Genomic DNA, 12,415 nt, shown 5'->3' with positions numbered 1-12,415 from the left:
TATTGTACCTTTACAGGGAGGATACATGAGATGTGGGTGTGGCTTACTGATGATGGCTAACGAGCCAGATTTTTTCTGATTAGGACAATGATGAGATTTTAAGAGGGTTTTTTTGGGGGGGATATAAGAGATATGGGAAGAAGATATCCTTTGTTGCTGATTGCTTATTTTAAAAATGTATCTTATATTTGTTTATAGCAGATACTTGCATACACGGATGGACTGCATGGGAAATGGTTGTTTTCAGAGATTCGATCAGTATTTTCTCGACGCTATCTATTGCAAAACACAGCATTGGAAATCTTTATGGCTAATAGAGGTAATCTTGGAAACGAGATCTTTTACAAGTTTGAAGTATGTATTAACTTGCTTACTATGTCAGTTTACATTTTCCTAATAAATGCTAATCAGAAAATTTGAAATTTTTAGGACTTTCACACACAAAGGGAATGCAAGCCCATCCAGAAATAAAAGAACAGAAAAACTTCAGATCCAGGAACCCTGACACCCATAGCCTCTGGCTCGGTCAGGGGTAGGGATGTATTATCAGGATACCTATGATATTTTACACTGTGTTAATGAATGCCCTTATTCAGCAGGTTTACATAGATGGTGAATAGAAGCAGAGGCAATGTAAAGTCATGAGGAATCTTTCAAAGTAAAGGATTAGATCTTTTCCCTCCTACCAAGAACTAGATCTGGAGAAAGGGAGAGAACCACCACAATGCACCTCTTAATTCCTGCCCTCAAAGTGGTCCAGAAGGGTACCTTGTTCACTGATACCCCTGAAAGATCAAGAAGGGCCTGTCTGGGTCCTGAACTTTAATGGATAATCCAGATATGGAAATATTAATCTACAAGATGTTTCCCACCAAATGAACTCCAGCAGTGATAAGATAGTAAGGAGCACTGATTCATTTATCATTTAGGCCCAACAACATCATAACATAATGATAAAACTAACTCACTGCTTGGTAAATTCTTTTGTCCCAACAATGATAACAATACAATTCATATTATGGAAAGTGAGCACTGTGTGTTAACATTGTAACATTATGTTGGGATAGTGTCTTAAAAATATGCATTGCATTTTCACTATCATGACTTATTATTCCAAGAATCATTGTGTAAATAATGAATAATGTCTAAATGTCTCTTGTACCTAGTTGCTGTCATGTTCAACTTTCCGGATCCTGCAACTGTAAAAAAAGTAATCAATTGTTTACCTCGTGTTGGAATTGGAACTAGTTTCGGATTGCCTCAAACCAGGTACATTAACTCTAACTCTTGAAAACAATTTCAGCTCACCATGTTGCAATATAAAGTTGAAATGTAGAAAGCAAATAGCCATAATCAGAAAAAAAGGTTCAAAATCTAGAAAAAGAAAGCAGTCCATTTTAAAATTTATTTTATTTGATAACAGCAGACTGTGCCTTATACTTGGGCATAGAATTCATGTATTATGCTAAGCCATATTTTATTTGTTTTTGACTTCTTTGTGTGAATCCAGTTAGCTATTGTTTATTCAGTAAACCAGTTAAACAAACAATAGTTTTATATAATCTGTGACCAGTTTTGAAGTCTACTAGAAAAAGAAATGATAATTGGTGCTTGCTGATGCAAGTTGTAATTGTGTACAGAATTATTAACAGAATGAATAATTTTATAATAGAGAATCTATAATACAATTAATATGCATACCTGATCACCAGAAGAAAGCAACTCCCCAAAATATACATATTATTTCAATATTATATGTGCATGTGTTCTCTCTAGATTGATAGGAGGAAAATCAGAGGACCAGGCATTGACACTTTTATGATGCTTTAAATTGGATTCTTGCCCAGGGCAGGGCATTATACTCACAAATATTCCCTCCCACTTTTATAATTCTATCATTTATGAATTTAAAAGGGCAAATTAGTTGAACACAGTATTTCGTAATCATTTCATCATTACAGTGAATGTTTGTTCATATAAACAGACTATCCAGGTCTGGAGAAATATCAGTGTACACCAGACTCTGCATGTATATAGTCTGCAAATATTTTTCTAGCAAACATGTTTTGAGTTCTGTATTTATGCTATGTTTATTCTGAAGCCAGATTTTTATAAGACAGAAAACCCTATAGCAAAAGTTAATCTGGCAGAGATGTTTTAGGATTCCAACAGTTGAGTTTAATTATTTAATTATCCATTTAATTATTATTGGAACTTTTACTGAAGAGCAATAGTTAAGCACATTAAATGTATAAGTATCATAAATAGACATTATATTATGATATATATCACAGTTATATATCAATATCAGTTAAATATATTTTGGGCAACTTGCTATACGAAAGCACCTCCAAATTATTTCTAAACTACACAATACAAAACAATGAATAAAAACAACATAGATGTGAAATATATAATAAAAAGGTGAGGGGGAAAAGGAAGAGAAAAACATTATTCATCCAAGGCTCATAAAGAAAGGACTTGAGTAAACAAAGATTTGTTGGCTTCTCAGAAGCTGAGATAGTAAAAGCTTTATGAAACTTTTCCTCCGATTCTTTTGGAGCAGAGGCACAAATCTAGAGAAGGCCTGCTTACAAGTGACTGCAAATTGATATTCTTGTCATTCTAAGTGTGCACAACACAACTTTCCCAATTAGCTCAGTGGTATATTTTGGTTCCGGATTGCTTAGGGACTTAAGCTGACATGTTATAAAATTTTTATATTTCAGACGTATTTCTATGGCCACTCCACGTCAAATCTTTAAAGCTTCAAATATGACTCAGCGATGGCAACACAGAGAGATTTCAAACTTCGAATATCTTATGTTTCTTAATACCATTGCAGGTAATAATGGAGATCCTTTAAAGACAATTTGAACAAATTTAGCATAATATTTTCTGAAAATTAATTAGAAGAATTTGAGTCTCTCTTTTTATATAAATGCTACTGCTCTTGCTTGTTACTGGTGCTTCTTAACATTTATAAAGAATCCCTGTACATTATTTAATCACTTATTTTTCAACATTTATCTGCTTCCCAGCTCATAAAACTCCAGGTGGTTTGCAATAATATAAAAATATAGAAATCAATCACTTGAATCCAAACTCAATGTTAAATATAAATGATAACATGGCAGGCCATCAATAATAAGTCGACGAAAAAGCTTTAAAAACATCTGCCATATGCCTGATTAAATAATATTGTTCTTACTGGGTGAAAATATCAGCAGGCAAGATGCAGGGCATAGCCTTGGAAGAAATATTACTCTGTGTCTTTATTTTTAGTTATAGTGCATGCCATATTTCTTTCTTGATATACCAAGAAGGCTACACTGATTATTGTTAATTCAGTATTATTTTCAGTATTATATTCATTTACTTTGCAACTTTTCATTAGTTAACAATATTTTTAACAAGATGACTTTCTGTATCATTGGTCAATTTACCAATGATAAGTACTAAGCAACATAGAAGAGGTTACGTTCACTACATCTTATGCAGTAAGCAGCCTTCCACATTCATTCCTCAATTTAAATTGTCTTTCATAAGAAGTCATTGTTTCAGTCTTGAATATATATATCATTGCTTTCTCACCAGGGCGTACATACAATGATTTAAACCAGTATCCAGTATTTCCTTGGGTGATCACTAACTATGAATCAGAAGAGTTGGACCTTACACTTCCGAGTAATTTCCGAGATTTGTCAAAGGTACTTTATTTTTTTAAAAAAAACTAAGTATACATGGAGTCCTGGGAACCCTCTGAACGTGATTGTTTGTTTGCAGATGTTTCATTATCCAACCATGAGGCTTGCTCCTTGTTTATACCTTGAACCATGGTGATGTCTCTATTGTTTTGAAACATTTTCCATAATAATATCTTTATTAGGATAGTTATTAGCCAAAAAGATGATTTAATTGACTTACAAATACAAGCCCTTCTTTATTCTAATTTAACTTTGAAGTCTTGTTCTAAGCAACAAAATTGAATCAAAACAATTGAAATTCTTGTTGTTTAAAATTATTCTATGCCTGATTATTACATCTTACAAACACTGGAAGAGTATTTCCAGTGGCTTTTTCTCCTTTGGTTTGAGTGTTTCTTTTCAATGCGTAAGTGTGCCATATTTTATTTATGAACAGTACATATTTTATTTATGAAATATACATTGCTTCTCATTGTCTTGTTCACATCCTGTCTCCTTTTCAGTCCAATCATTTTCCCTTCTCATTTCATCCTCATTACACTGGGATATGTTGAAAGGAATCTTACAGATGTAATCTATTCCATTAAGTTTTTTCGCTTCAACTTTTTATGACTTCATTAGAAGTTAAAATCTTTTTTCTCAGTTTTATTCTCAATCCATATATACATTATAGTAGTTTTTGTACACTACAACTCATTATTATATCTCATAAAAAGTTTCATGGGTATATTAGAGCCATACTGCAGTCTATATTCAAATAGGAAAGAATGACATGGAGCACATGAGGGCTCTTGCATAGTATGTGTTGGCAACTCCTTACAAAAAGATGCATCTTTTTGTAGACTTTGGAGCTGCTGCTATGTGATCCCAGGAGCAGACAAACTGATTTAAAGATGTTTTGTCAGGCATTACATAAATGATGTTGTCTTCTCCAAATCAATTACCGCCTTTTGAGTACTGATTGCTTCACTGTCCTATTATGTAAACATGTTCTGATGCATAAGCATTAATCAGGACAAATAATAAACCACTAAAAAGTATTCTAGTTGTTAGAGTACACATCCCATGTAAGATCTTTTCCTCTATCTGTGATATTTAATATCACGATCAGTCTAAACCCATTGGTACATTCAGAAAATACTTCCTTTCATGACAAGATTTCAGTGTGATTGCAAACTCAGTGTCCTCTGGATATAGTGGTCAAAGATTTTAGATTCCCAATATTACCTAGGAATTGTGAGGTTTGTAATAATGAATTTTTTTGTAGAGCAGCATAATCTGAGGCTTATACTGTGTGTGCTATAAGCTATTCTCTAAAATGACAATGTCAATCTTATATTAAGATTACTGATATAGTGGATTGATATTTGCTTCAACATGGATTACAATATATCAGAGCACAAAATAATCAACAAAGGTAAGATCAGGATTGCCATAGAAATAATAGATAGATTCATTTCAAGCCATCAAGTAGCTTGTTTGAATTTCTAAATTATGATACAAGAACCCAGCAATCATGTTAAGTGATTAATAGTTTCTGGGTTAGATTTATGTTTGAATCATACTATTATGTCTTGGTCAACAGCTTAGTAAACTGTACCAACTACTCTTGCTATCTATAAAACCATATTATCCAAGGTTAGTTGGTTATTTCTTTTATTTCCTTATTAATTCAAATTATATGGCCACCCATCTTAAAATGCAAGTCTTACCAAGTTTTTCGGAAATCCTTGAAGACCCATCTGCTTCTCCAGGCATGGCAATCCAGGGAGTAAGTGAACATGTGTAGTGTCTTTGATGGGCACTTTGTACTTTAATGAGTCTTAAAATGTATCTTTTATATTGTAAATGTACAATATAATATACATTGTATAATACAATATACAAATATACATTTGTAAATATTACAAATGTATATTGTATCCACATTGTATTTTTCATCTTTGCTACCCAGAGTCGCATTAGTGAGATGGATAATCATATACATATAAGTATATGTAAGTAAATAAATGAATAAATACAAGTACCTCAGTCAGAGTTGCTTATGAAGCATAGATTATTTTCAATGTAATTATGATTTATAGAATAATATCCTGTTTACTGGATTATATGTAAATTGCATAATGAAAACAATTATATATGATTCTGAGTTTAATAGGGAAAATAGCATGCAATTCTTTTTGCTGTTTACTTACCATATATTATATAATTACATTCCCTTGCATTATTAATCATTAGAATTTTTAGAGAAATACTATAGTTCACATACTTTTCTTTTTTACTAGCTGACTTCAACAGTGTCAACCAGCTGCCACCATCTCCAGACCTTTACTTCAGCTCAAATGTGGTGTCTGCCACTAAAAAATGCCACCCTAATCCCTAGTGCAGCTAGTCACCATAGCCCCATTGTACCATAGCCCCAATTGCTCCTACAACCCTGTGCCCCACAGACTCTGCCAGGCCCATCTGATTTTCACCATTTTTCTTTCATTGTTGACAAGATGCACTCATTCTGATCCTACTGTGTTGTATGCAAGTGGCTACCTATGCTCCAGCCACAAATGGTTGTGCCAAGTTTTCTTTCTGAGGCTGCTTGCACTGTTCTCCAAGCCTTCTAGTGTTCTTGTAAGAATGGGCATGATATTTGTAGAAGGAATGGTGTGTGCAAAAAAAAAAAAAAAAATCACACATAATTTCCATGCAAAATAATTGTTCTATCTTGTTATTTGGTTAAGCCAGTGTTCCACAAATATTTTTCTTCATTCCTCCAAAAGCCAGTTCTCAGAATTATTTTCACCATTTATCAGAAAGTCCTTATTTAAATGTCCTGTTGTCATTTGATAAAAGGTTTAAAAAAAAACACTTTTATCTAATTATATGTAATTTTTGCAGGTTTGGGAAACATTAGATTAAACTCTATTTCAGAGTTTCTAACCTGTTCTGGGAACTACATAAAGAACTAGGTTCTATGAAAATATGTTGAAAAAGAAGGCTATATATTGCCACAGAAAACAAAAGAGAGGGGGAGTATAAAAGCCTTTTTCAGATACATGTATAGAGGAAAATCAAAACCTGTTCTCTGTTGTTCCATATTGCAGGAAGTGGGATAATGGGTAAAGTTATAGGAAAGTAGATACTGATTACAGGTAGTCTTCAATTTATAGACCAGTCACTTAGAAACCATCTGAGGCAGGGGTGGGTTCTAAATTTTTTTACTACCGGTTCTGTGGGCGTGGCTTATTTTGTGGGCGTGGTTTGATGGTCATGTGACAATTCTTTAGGATTTAGCAGAGGCACTGGTCTACCAGGCTTTTAACTGCTTGCAGAGCGGTACCAGTCTACCCATTTGTTCTTGGAGCATCTGGTCTACCCGTTTGTTTTTGGAGGCACCGGTCTACCCATTTGTTTTTCGAGCGCACTGGTCTACCACCACACTGGCTTTTAACACTGATCAGCTGTAGGGCGATCCTTTGAAGCCCCGCAGCAAGAGTTTAAACAGTATTTTTCCTTCTAGCCAATCAGCTGGGACTCGGTAGGCAGCCAATAGATTGGGGGCAGGGTCAAATAAAAGGTAAGAATAATGTAGGGGCGGGCAGTTCCCGAACAAAGAGAACTGGTTCGGTGATGTCATATCGTCACCGCTACTGGCTCGGCCGAACCGGCCGAATCAGGAAGAACCCACCATTGATCTGAGGTTACAACCAATCTCCCTCAGGATACTTACGACCTGGTTTCAAAGTTCTGATGACTCTCCTCTCCCTCCACCATGGTGATGTGATCACATTTTGGGCATTCAGCAACCAACCTGCATTTATGGTCATTTGCAGCATCCTATGGTCACATGATCATGATTTATGATATTTTTTGCCAGAAACCAGCAATTTTGATTTTCAGCAAAAAAATTCATTGGATTCATTCACTTGATAGCCACCGCAAAAACAGGTTGTCAAATTGGGAACGATCATGTACTGATCCACTTAATAATTGACCTGATTTATGATGATCATTCCAGCCTCAATAACAGTCATAGATCAAAAGGCTACCTCTATGTAGTGGATATGTGGGAATGATCTTGGGAGATAGGGCAAAGAGATGCAGCCAAGAGAATGGACATATAAAAGGCAGCTTAGACCACAGGAGTAATTCTCCCTAGTTCATGGATTCCAAAGGAGACTTGTGGCGGAGAAATGTACTTATGCAAGATTGATACCAGCCTTTTGAGGTAGGCCAGACAGGAAACATGGTAATTCTATTTGTAAAGTTATGTCAGTAGAATATTGCAAGTCTGGAAGTGCAATTCCTTTAGCTGCATCTCTTTGCCCTCTCTTCCAAAGTTATTCCCACATACCATTAAAGATTAAATGTTAGAATAAAACCTCAGATCAGTGGAACTGTTTGCTGTTCTAGTTGAATGAGACCAGGAAATCAACTTCAGAGGAAAGCTAAAACTACATTACTGAGATTGGCTCTAATAACAGAATCTTGCAAATATGATTGTACTGCACCTTTACCTAGAAAGCTGCTTCTATATGTCTCTGGTATGGTCATTTTCTTTATTCTCTATAAGAACCAAGTACCTAAAAGAGATTCTGCTCACTTTCTTTTGAACGTATTTGACTGACACTTATGTAGGATGTTTTAATTTTGACTCTTGTATTGAATGAGGGGCTGGAATTGATGGCTTTAATGGGCCTTTCAGTTTTATGTTTCTATTGAAGACAGATGTTCAATATAGCGTGGAAGCGTGTATTCTCATTCTCTTTTTTTTTTATAACAAAGCACACACAACTGCATGTGATTGGCATTTCTGGCTCTCTTGAGCAGCGTTCATGGGCTTTTCCTTCACAATCCTTCTACCACCTCCCACATTTCAAGGGAGACACTATTCAGTAAATACTGCAACCCTAGTCTTGCCCAGAGAAATCCTCTTTGTGGCTGAGTAGTGCTGACATCTCCCCTTGTTTTCCTTCCTCTTTGTAGTTTAATCAAGTAATGGATGAATGTTATAAAAATCCTTTCAGAATGAGAGTGCTGATTGAATGAGAATGCAAGTATTTATTAGGCCATAGTAATATTAAGGAATTAAATAGAAATTAAAAGGCAAAAGGTGGGGAAGTTGAAATGACAATGACATTAGCAGGTTTTATGTCAAAGTATAATGAATGGAATGGAATGGAATGGAAATGAATGGAAACAGATTTTAAATATTCGATAAACTAAAATTCTAATCTAAATCCAGCTCTACCATTCCATAGATATTTTTGTTTTTAGGATCTTCAATCTTAGACTCCTGGGATTGCTTTTTCAGTTTACCTGGCTTTAAATCAAACTGGGAAGAGATTCCTACTTATCCCATGAGTAACGTGCATAAAGAGAAAATGGACCTGCCTCTTCATCTTTTTAAAAGCTAACCTGAAAGGGAAATCTTTCCATGCCTGATTGGTTCTTTAGCAGTTGATTTTCTGGGGTTTGTTTGTCTTTGCTCATTACCTATATCGACAAGTTAGATTTGTGACATATCAGATCTAGGATTTCTTTAACTCTTTCCTGTCTGAATGGCTTCCAGTAAGAATTTATTTTGTGTCACAATCTTTTGCAATGAGATTTCTTTACAATTTGAAACTTCTAAAGACAATATAAACAAAAAGAAAACTATGCTTCTAATGCCTAATTAGTGTAACTTATACAATGTGAATTATACAGTGTGTAGGATATTATATGTTATATGTGTTAATGCAATAGTAGCAACTGATCTTTTAAAAGGGGGAGGGAGACTGTGATCACAAACAAAGTGATTCATAGTTTAGAAATTACTAATCACTAGTATATTTTCATCAGGGTTTCAAAATGAGAGTCTGTGTAGGAATGTAGTGCAGTTCATGTTCAGTGTTAGACTTCAGTTTTAGAAAATACAATGGAACAAATATAGTTTGGATCATTTAGCTTGCATAGCCCAAACTAATCCAACGATCATTAACCATGATAGCATTTACTGGAATGTCCTGAAGACCAGATGTTTTTGAAAGAATGAAGGAACCAAAGTGCATTTGTGTGATACTCTTTATTATTTTACATCCTGGTGTTTTAATGATCAAGCATTACATTATAATCTCTTCATGTTTACTTAAACTGGGTAAATATAAGGAGTAACATCTTTTCAGTTGTACAGCAATGTTAGGATCAGTCCTCCTTTTGGAAACCATAATAGCTTTATTCATTTATTTTTGCAATGTAATTAGATTAAACATGGGGCAAATAATGATGATTTTTGTATCATGAAGTTGGCATGTATGCATTCTGCTTGCCTGCATTGCTTTGGCTGCTTGATTTATTTTGGTTTCTTTGCTATGTTATTTTATTTTCCAAATCTGATGATGAAACCCACCTTAAATAGCGAACCACCAAGAAATATAATTATCACATATATACAGTATATACATCCAGTGAAAGAGTTAGATGATATGAAAATAAATCAGGGTATAAGTGCAGTTAAAAGATAAAATTTTGGTAATTTGGATAGCTAACTGTAGTTTCTCTTGGCAGAACTTTAAAAAAGCTCATGAAAAATGTTGGCTTTAAAATTGTTGAGCTCTGTTAGCTGCATCTAACTCTAATTGCATCTTTGTAATTGCTGCATCCTTTGCGACAATAAGTAAGATCTATTGCAGTACTATAGGTCAGAGGTCTACTTTAAGTTGCCTATTTTTTCAGGGAATGCCATTCTTTTGGGTAGATCAGTGAACTGCAATTGTAGCACGCTTCGCATAAACTCATTTATGGCCCATGCATCACAATTGGGAATTTCCTGGTTTTGGCACCCATAGAAAATAATACCATTTCAGATCCAATTAAGCAGAGCAGTAGTTATCCGCTCATTTTAAAATATGATACAAAAAGAAAAAGAAAAACAGTCTTTCATGGATAAGATTTTAGAATGTAATTCTTTTCCTTGGAATGGCTAATAATTAGTTAACTATTTAGAAAATCCCATAGCCATTGTCAGGAAAATATGGGTAAGCATAGTAGAATGTATTAGCCCAATACACTGTCTCCATTTTATTATGAAGCTGCTGAGAAAGCAGTGATATAGAGCACTGTCATTACAGATCTATTGTTACAGGGGTTCCACAGTCTTCTGTGTACTGCCATTAATTTATAGTAGAAAACAATATGTAGCCTTCCAAATGCAGCAAAGCAGAATCTTTTAATGAGGTGGATGTTATTACCACAATAAATCAATGCATTTGTGTAATGTATAATTCAATGTGTTATTCCCACTGTAACTTCTCTGAGTAAGCTGATAGTGTATCATTGTCACTGCACAGCCTTAGAGTCCTTTATTTCTAAGCCCTTCCCCCAGTTGGTGATTTTTTTCTAATTTGTCTGCAAATAAACGTGGAATGGTTTGATAGTTGTCCTATTGCCAGCTTCTTGAAACCCAGTGTTAAAAAAAGGAGGATTAAAAATCAATACGGTAGATTCTTGTTCACCATATGATACTTTTATCCTTTTTTTCAAAAGAGTTAAATCAATTCTAACTGGTTTTAGCTTTATATTCAGCAGATGTAATTTTATAACTATTGATCGGTAGTGGTCATTTGGAGATAATAAAAACAAGAGCAGCTAAAAGCATCCATTTGAAAAGCTTTAGTGTTATGTAGATGCTGCACCAAAAAAGCAAGAGCAAACCCATCCACTCTAATATCTTTTTTACAAACAAAAGCCAGAATGCCTGATTACCACAGAGCAAAAACTAAGTAGTTTTTATAATGGTTCATTGACAATAAATAAAATAATTAAAATCTGAATAAGCTATTTTTTTCTTCTCTTTCAACTCCTTGGTAAGAGGAATATTCATTACTTTTTAAAAAAATATATATCAAATTTCTTACTAGGGATGCTTTAAAAGGCCTCTTTAGATGTGATAGTATTTGGAAGAAGAAATAAATGTAACAAAATAAAGTTGCATTCTTTATATAATTAACAACGTTAATTATATTATGTCTGCTACCAATTTGTAGTTCATTTTTAATTTCTATATTCTAAGTATTAGACCACCAAAATTATCACATATGATATGTCAAAATCAGCAAATGATACCATATACAACCATTATCACAGAACTTTGTGGAAATATCTTCAAAAGTTCAAGAGGCATTAGTTAGTGCCTTTATTACAGAAACATTCGTACTAGCCTCATCTCACCAATACTGTTTAAATAACTAAGGTGCACATTTTTATAGTAAAATATGACAATTTTATAGTTTCCTACTATTTTCAGACACTAATTCTACCATAACATACAATGTTGCCAAGTTTTGCATAGCAGCAATCAAAATTTGTCAGATGATATGAAAGCCAGCTTTAATGCGTATTTGATTTTTTTTAAGTTCAGGTTTTGTATTATGATAGATTTATTTAGCCATATATTAGCTTTTATGAAATTTTTTGTATGTATATATTTATTCATCACTTTTTATAGGGTTAGAAATCATTCTAACCTGTGGCTAAATTATCCTTTTTTCCAGTACTGCTAGAGATCCATTATGTCAGCTTGCTTACAAAAGTCAAATATAGAAGTATATTCTATACTTCTGATGGAGACACTTTCTAGTAAGAAAATCCTGTATCAATAGGGTATAATGTATGGCCTTTGGAGCCATATGAGTTGGCATGCTGATGTTGTAAAACTTTTCTATCACATTATT

General features: G+C 33.9%; 1 protein-coding gene across 2 annotated transcripts in view; it reads left to right on the top strand.

Annotated features, from left to right (window-relative positions):
* Positions 1-12,415, top strand: part of LRBA (LPS responsive beige-like anchor protein) — a 369,838-nt gene that overhangs the window by 267,775 nt on the left and 89,648 nt on the right. The window contains exons 40-43 of one of the 2 annotated variants that reach the window (XM_070948936.1): positions 199-319; positions 1,167-1,269; positions 2,730-2,845; positions 3,598-3,710. In XM_070948936.1, coding sequence (XP_070805037.1) covers positions 199-319; positions 1,167-1,269; positions 2,730-2,845; positions 3,598-3,710 — 453 coding nt within the window. The remainder of the gene's footprint in view (positions 1-198; positions 320-1,166; positions 1,270-2,729; positions 2,846-3,597; positions 3,711-12,415) is intronic. The other variant, XM_070948937.1, reaches the window with a different exon arrangement.

The sequence above is a fragment of the Pituophis catenifer genome, unplaced genomic scaffold (genome assembly GCF_029215685.1).
Source record: "Pituophis catenifer annectens isolate HBS135680 unplaced genomic scaffold, rPitCat1.0.hap2 SCAF_8, whole genome shotgun sequence".
Taxonomy (NCBI): domain Eukaryota; kingdom Metazoa; phylum Chordata; class Lepidosauria; order Squamata; family Colubridae; genus Pituophis; species Pituophis catenifer.
This window is presented reverse-complemented; position numbering and strand designations above follow the sequence as displayed.